This window comes from Monocercomonoides exilis (assembly GCF_001643675.1).
Source record: "Monocercomonoides exilis strain PA203 chromosome Unknown scaffold63-433378, whole genome shotgun sequence".
Lineage (NCBI taxonomy): Eukaryota > Preaxostyla > Oxymonadida > Polymastigidae > Monocercomonoides > Monocercomonoides exilis.
This window is the reverse complement of record NW_027150608.1, coordinates 394,661-402,500: the sequence shown is the minus strand read 5'-3', so window position 1 is coordinate 402,500 and position 7,840 is coordinate 394,661. Positions and strand designations below refer to the sequence as shown.

Genomic DNA, 7,840 nt, shown 5'->3' with positions numbered 1-7,840 from the left:
AAACAAAAACAGCAAACATTAATGATAATTGACAAAATCAAAATATAAATATCATACTCAATTCTTTTGCTCAGAAAAAATAAGTGCAATAGAATAAATCCAAAATATGATCGAACCCTAATAATAAAATCATTCTGTATTCTCATAAAAAAATCATTGATTTGTTTTGTTTTAATGAAACTCATTCTTTGGATCGAACAGTTTTGTTGAAGCACTCAAAGTTTTTTATGGCTGGGTGTGTGCATTTTGCATCTTTGTCTCTTCTTTTGAATTATCATAAACCTCGAAAGTTGTTTACAAGAAAGTTTTCATTTTTAGCATCATTGGAAATAATTATTGGAATTAACAACGGGAAATTCAAAAACTATTTTTGTAAAATCCTTCTGAAGTGAACGGAAAAGTGATGATGATGAATAACAATTGGTGTGTGTGAAATGAAACTAATCTATGAATTACATTTCAACAAATAATCACACTTTCAATGCGATTAATGAGGAATAAAAGTTTTGAAAAATACTATAATATTCACAAATAACATTTTATGAAAATAAAAAACGTTTAATTGCTCAAAAAGAATTGGAAATCTCAATTCTACTCTTGGCTGCTCATTTCTTGTTCTTTGCTTTCATCTGCATTGTGTTTGGCCTTCTTTTTCTTGGCAACAATAACAATAACAACAACCACAACCACTGCGACAACTGCAACAACAACTATAGGGACAACAACAGCAATCACCATCCTTCTTTTCTTTTCTTTTTGCTTTCTGTTTTGCTCTCTCTCTTGTTCTCTGTTTTGCTCAGCGATTCGATCTTGTCTCACTTTCACGTGCTTCTCATACACATCTCCTGGCTCTGATTTCGTGTCTTTTGCTCCCACAATCCACCCTGCTGTTGAATTGTCATAATCTTTTGCAAATTCAAATGCATCTTCTTGTTTACAGAACTCATCAAAATCTGGGGCAATGATGCATATTGATCTCGCTGTTGAATTCGCTGTGTTTGAGCTGTCAATCTCAAGATTGTTTGTCGAAGGAAGCTGAAGATTCGATGTTGCCTTTGGAATTTTAATGAACATCGCTCCTGATTTCCCCTTTGGTGCTGAACATGACTTGAATGAACATTTGTCGTTTCTTCCGATAGCCACTGTTGACTCTTTCGAACTCAAAATAATATCCAAGCCAGATGTATCTCCAAACTTTGAATCTGAATCTTTGATATTCAATCCCTCAATGGAAATTTTCACAGCTTTGTCCTTTGAATCCAAAATAAAAATGACAGAATTTTGTAAAAATTTCACATTGCTGATCTCCACTCCATTCAAAGACACTTCCCTTGTTCCGCTGAAAGAAAACAGTGATGACGAAAACGAAACTGTATTACTGTTATCTGTGCATGTGACAGTGTTCATAGCGACTTTTCCCTCCCAAACGCTTACAAGACTGCCCACAACGAAATCATCTCCATCGTCATTTGAAGTCATTTTATCTGTTGATGATTGCGAACTTACTCTGACAAATCGGCAATTGCTGATAGAAAGTGATGAAGACATTTCATTTCCGAAAATTAAAGAATCCCATTTGTTCTCTGACGTTGGGAAATTGAATGCCAAATACTTGAATTCCACCTCTTTTTCGCACGTGAATAAAGCTCTTGAAGCTATGGCATCACAATCGATAGCCACTTCAACATTTCCATTTCCGTCGCTGTTCACTCCTTCAATGACTATTCCACGGCTCTTGCTAAATGTAATTTCTTCGGCTTGGATAGGGTCGTCGGATTTCAATATTGCAATTCCAAATATGTCTTCTCTTGCGATCATTCCCAACAATTCATTGGCCTCCTTCAAACTGTAAATTGGTCTTTCTGAGCTTTCACCATTCCCAGTGCCTCTGGACTCAACATAAATCTTTGAAGCATCTTGCGATGGAGGCAGTAAAGGATCTAAATACTTGGATACAAAATCAATTTCTTCGTAGTTATTATTTTCAATTCCAGCTACATTCCACATATTTCTGCTTCGTGTGTAATTAGCTGCAAAACTCTTCTTCATTGCAAATGCCATTTCTTCGAATAATGAATCATCAGCCATCTCCAAATATATTCCAATGTTCCTTTTAGACTCGCCTTCTCCTGCTGTACATCTGTCAAATATCAGATTCGTTCCGTCTTTGGGCCATTTAATCTGATTTGCTGATTCAATTGCTGGCATTTGAAGATATATTCCTCCAGAACCTTGATTATCATTGCAACTGCAAGATGAAAAAGTGGTGACGCCATCATCTCCAACAGTAAATGTGCTTTCGTCATTGAAGAAGCAAACATACAATGCACCGTTACTATTTGTTTTGCATTCAATAAAATTGCTTCCATTCAATGTGACATCACATTTTTCTACACTTGTTATCTCGAAAACAGCATTCATATTTGTTTCAACTTTCTTCAAAGTCAAATTCGACAATATCACTGTTTGAGAGTCTATGGAATTAAACAATTCTCTTTTCGATGTTAATGTATTTGCATCATCCGCGCACTCAACTGAGTCCATCGTCAATGATCCTTCATACACATTCACAAGATAAAAATCACCGGAGCATCCTTCTGCCTTTGGGCGAATAAATCTGCAGTTGCTTATTAACAACGAAGCATAATAATCTCGTATCAAATCATACGATCAATACTCTTGACTTTCATTTCTCAACGTTGTTGGGAAGTGAAACGCTAAGTGTTTGAATTCCACATCACAATAGCAATTAAATAGAACACTTCCTGGATGAACGTCACAGTCTATTGCCACTTCAGTGTTTCCACTTCCATCACTTTTCCATCCTTCAATCGTAACTTTTTGTTTATTGTTATATGTAATGACTTCTGCAGTCAATGGTTTTGTATCGTAAACAATTTTCATGTTGCACGCAATGTCATTGGTCAGCAGATTATATGCATCCTTCAGTGATTGCTTTTCCTACCCAACCTCCAAACCGTTGTAACTTTCGTTCCCACTTTGCTTCACGTAAACTGTTGATGTTGCTGATGGGCCTTCATTCGCATAGATGTTTATTACAATTTTGAAAAGAATTAATCCCAAAAACATTCTTTAAAGCACTTTTCAAAAAAGAACTATTTTGATCAATGCTCATATAACCATAAAACAGTTCAAACAGATATGGGACAAAATCTTTCACTTTTTGAATTTTGTTCCACACAATATTTAAGATAATTTTAAACCTGAGTGAAAACCTCTGCGTCACCCCGAAAAACAAAATTATTTGTCAGTCACTTCGTCACTTTTTTTTTTTTTTTGTTTTTTTTTTTTTTTTTTTTTGTGAAAAATTGATTGATTGAGTGGCATAATAACATAAAAATGATTCGTGTTATTTTTCTCAAAATTTTCAAAGAAATTATCTCTTGCATAACCCATATTAAATTTATCAAATTTCATCGTTTGACTTTCGAAAGAATAACACCAAAATTTCTGTCAAATTTCGAAAGAGCAATATTGAAATGATTATTTCCCGAATATAGATTATAGCAATGCGTCTATATTTTCCGAATTCCAAATGAAACAATAACCGCTTTTGGAAGATTTATTTTGTTGAAAAGCATGGAGAAATCGTTCGTTATCCCCAAAAAGATATATTGCGATAAACACAAGTTATGGAATAGACAATTTTTTACAACAATTCATTAATTAAAACGCCATCGTTCAGTAATGACAGATTGATTTCTACATTTTCTTCTTTCAAGCCAGTTCCTCCAAGTTGCATAACAGAATAATTGCCTTTTTGTTATGCTATTTTTTCAAAGGATATTTGAGAGAATATGTGGAAGAAGAGTTTAATCAACAATACTGAGATTGTTTGAGAAATTGGAGAAAAAGATAAGAAAAGAAGGGGAAAAAGAAAATAAAAGTGAAAAACTCTCTTCAACATATGCTTGAGCAGCCTGAGCATCATCGAAGCTCTGAAATTATTTCTCCGATCCGATGAGCGGAGATACTTCGAGAAGAAATGTGAAGCAACTCGATCAATGGAAAGCGAGAGAGCTGGTGGGGGAGAATAAGCTGCAACTAAAAAAAGAGGTCGGATGGAATAATTGGACGAATTTTTTGAGGAAAGTGGAAATGGATCAGTTCAATGCTCTGTTGGACAAGTTTTGTGTGGTTGTTGATCGGTCATTGATGTTGTGGCAGTTGAAGAATATTGCAAAAGATGAGAACGCACAGAGAATATCAGCAAAGAAAAACTCCGATACAAAAGAGACACCAACGAAGCTGAAGGCTATACTGCGCGAGTTGGATAGTTCTTAGGCAATCGAATTGGAGCAGATTCTGTCACTAGAGGGGAAGCACAGGAGAGCAAGAACGTCCAGTGAAGGCGCGCGTTCAGCCAGCAGCAGTCAGGGGAATCTGTGTCTCATTCAGTTATGGTGATAAGACAGGGAAGGAAAATTGTTGCAGATGTTGTGTAGCTATTAAGGGGAACAAGAGAGGAGGGATCAACAGAGAAAGAGATATAGTTTGGCGGAGAGTGAGAGGGAGAGGTTGAAGGAGAGCTTTAACATGGAAGATGGCAGAAGATATACAAATGGCGAATGCAAAATGATGAATCGGTAACAACAGCAGCAGCCAAAGCGGTAATGGCATCGCTCACGGAAGAAGTTGATGAATTTGAGTGGTTTGCGATGATGGGAAGGAGGAGAAAGATGAAAAGGAGAACGAGGAACAAACGGAGGATATGGAGGAGCTTGCGAGGAGCATGCGGAGAGGGATGCAGTGTGGATGTTACGATTGTGGAAGAGAGCCAATGCAAGGGACGATTGTGGGTTACTCACCGATCATAGCAAATATTCAAAGGAATGCTGAGTTTGAATATCAGCCAATATGAAACATGGGGAATATGTGGATAGAAGGCTCCACACACAGCAAACAACATCAGCAGCAATATTATCCTTTCTCTTCTCGGACACAAGCACAAGCACAATAACCAATGTGAATGCATCAGTCACCAAAGCTAATCCATGCATGTCAGGGAGCATTGATAAACCCTGGGTTCTTCACACACGAAGATGGAATTGACAACCATTACTTAACTTTATCATCATCCTCTTCTATTTTTTCTTCTTCTACTTCTTCTTATTCTTCATCCTCTTCTATTTTTTCTTCTTCTACTTCTTCTTATTCTTCATCTTCTTCTTCTTCTTCTTCTTCTTCTTCTTCTTCTTCATCTTCTTCTTCTCTTTCCTCTCTTCAGCAAATAAACAGGTTTTTAAGAAAATCCAACAGACAACTTCAGCTTTGCTTGCTGAATGTTTTGAAGGAAACTGATTTCCTTATCATTCTTCTTCTTCTTCTTCTTCTTCTTCTTCTTATTCTTCTTATTCTTCTTCTTCTTCTTCTTCTTCTTCTTCTTCTTCTTCTTCTTCTTCTTCTTATTCTTCTTCTTCTTCTTCTTATTCTTCTTCTTCTTCTTCTTCTTCTTCTTCTTCTTCTTCTTCTTCTTCTTCTTCTTCTTCTTCTTCTTCTTCTTCTTCTTCTTCTTCTTCTTCCTCTTCTTCTTCTTCTTCTTCTTCTTCCTCTTCTTCTTCTTCTTCTTCTTCTTCTTCTTCTTCTTCTTCTTCTTCTTCTTCTTCTTCTTCTTCTTCTTATTCTTCTTCTTCTTCTTCTTCTTCTTCTTCTTCTTCTTCTTCTTCTTCTTCTTCTTCTTCTTCTTCTTCTTCTTCTTCTTCTTCTTCTTCTTCTTCTTCTTCATCTTCTTCTTCTCTTTCCTCTCTTCAGCAAATAAACAGGTTTTTAAGAAAATCCAACAGACAACTTCAGCTTTGCTTGCTGAATGTTTTGAAGGAAACTGATTTCCTTATCATTCTTCTTCTTCTTCTTCTTCTTCTTCTTCTTATTCTTCTTCTTCTTCTTATTCTTCTTCTTCTTCTTCTTATTCTTCTTCTTCTTCTTCTTCTTCTTATTCTTCTTCTTCTTCTTCTTCTTCTTCTTCTTCTTATTCTTCTTCTTCTTCTTCTTCTTCTTCTTCTTCTTCTTCTTCTTCTTCTTCTTCTTCTTCTTATTCTTCTTCTTCTTCTTCTTATTCTTCTTCTTCTTCTTCTTCTTCTTCTTCTTCTTCTTCTTCTTCTTCTTCTTCTTCTTCTTCTTCTTCTTCTTCTTCTTCTTCTTCTTCTTCTTCTTCTTCTTCTTCTTCTTCTTCTTCTTCCTCTTCTTCATCTTCTTCTTCTGCCTCTTTTCTCTCCTATCTTTTTTCCTTCTCTTCTTTTCTTTCCCTCGCAAACTCCATTTCGCCTCTAAAATCGAATATGATAACTTGCTTACTGATAGAATAGAGCGAAATTTGCTTCAACAAACAATTTCTTCTTCTTTTTCTTCTCTCATTCTTCTCTGTCTTCTTCCTCAAACGATAATAATTCATCTTCGGATTCTCTTTTTTCATTTCGTTTTCATAATTGAATTATCAAACAACAATAAGTCCATTTAATTCTTATTTACCACTTCAACACATGCATTACAATTTTTCCTTCTCTCTGCATTTCTTTCTACGGAAACACCACCGCTTCCCGCTTCGCATCCATCGCTCTCTTCATTCTTATGCCTCTCTTTCTCAAACACTCCACTCACACACCAATCCGGCCTTTCCTTCTTCTCTCTTTCGTCCACTCCGTCTGAAAAAGAAGCTTCTCGTGCATCCGAAAGCAGATTCCAGCCATCTTTCAGCTGAGTGCTGAGAATATGGAAGCATTGATAATCATTTTTCATTGCATTGTGCTTCTGAAGAAAATTCTGCATCTTGCGCTTATCGAAATAGAGAAGAGAGCAATACGTATGTTTTTGGAAGCAGCACCAGCTCGTTTGATAACCTTATCTTGTTGAATTCTGCAAAAACGGCGCATGCAATTTAGGAGATTGCGCTGCTTGAAGGCGAAAAAAGGCAAAATGCCCATCGGAGAGAAATGGTTTGAACAAAAGAAGAGATTGGTGGAATTATGATTATTGACTGAAGAAAGGAAAATCATTTTCATTTTGAAAAAATATGAGATGTCACATTCAAAATTCGCATGTTTATTTAAAATAAGAAATGAAAATGATCTGAAAAAAGATAATCTCACAATGTCACAATTTTAACGAACAGTTCTTAATCTCAATTGATGAGCTCTGACGTTTTTCCCCAACTGCTTTGCAATCTCTAGAAAATAATCGATTTCCAAAAAATTAACTGAACAGAAATTGGAATGGACCATTTAAAAATGTTGAGAATATATTGATGATATCACTTTCTCTGAAAATATTGAGTGAGGATTATTTGAAACGTCATCAATCATGCATTTATCCATTTCATTTTTTTTAAAAGTTGATAAATACGACAACAAACAAAGTTTAATAAGCTCTTTTTTCCTTGACCGAACAAGTTTAATCAAGTTTCTCTGATTCTGTAAATCAGTCGAAAATATCAATAGTTGAACACTGTATTGAATATTCTGCAAAATGCATTATTTTCTATACTAAAACATTAAAATAGACTCCGTTCACTGGCTGAAAAGAACCCGTGCGATTCGCATCATCATAATCTGCATGTCCCTCCTTCACTTCACAAATGTTATTATTAGCGAACTGCACAATTATTATCTTTCTTCAATGAATTCCTTCGTATTTGATGTTCAATTTTTTATGATAATGAACATCTTCTTTAAAACAAAACAATTTATCAAAATTTTCACTTTCTTGTAAGTCAAGTATCTTTTCACCATTGCTTCCAGCTTTGAGCACTCCATTCAATTTTCAGAGCATGATGAATATGAAATTTCCACGATTATCTAATCAATTCTCAAAAAATCTCCATTTG

The 7,840-nt window shown here is 35.4% G+C and overlaps 1 protein-coding gene across 1 annotated transcript; it reads right to left on the bottom strand.

The window, feature by feature from the left end:
• Positions 1 to 591: 591 nt before the first annotated feature.
• Positions 592 to 2,544, bottom strand: MONOS_13576 (uncharacterized protein; the record flags this gene model as incomplete). Its single annotated transcript, XM_067866290.1, has 1 exon — positions 592 to 2,544. The coding sequence occupies one exon, from the start codon at positions 2,542 to 2,544 to the stop codon at positions 592 to 594; it is 1,953 nt and encodes a 650-aa protein (XP_067719405.1).
• Between the last annotated feature and the right edge of the window lie 5,296 nt (positions 2,545 to 7,840).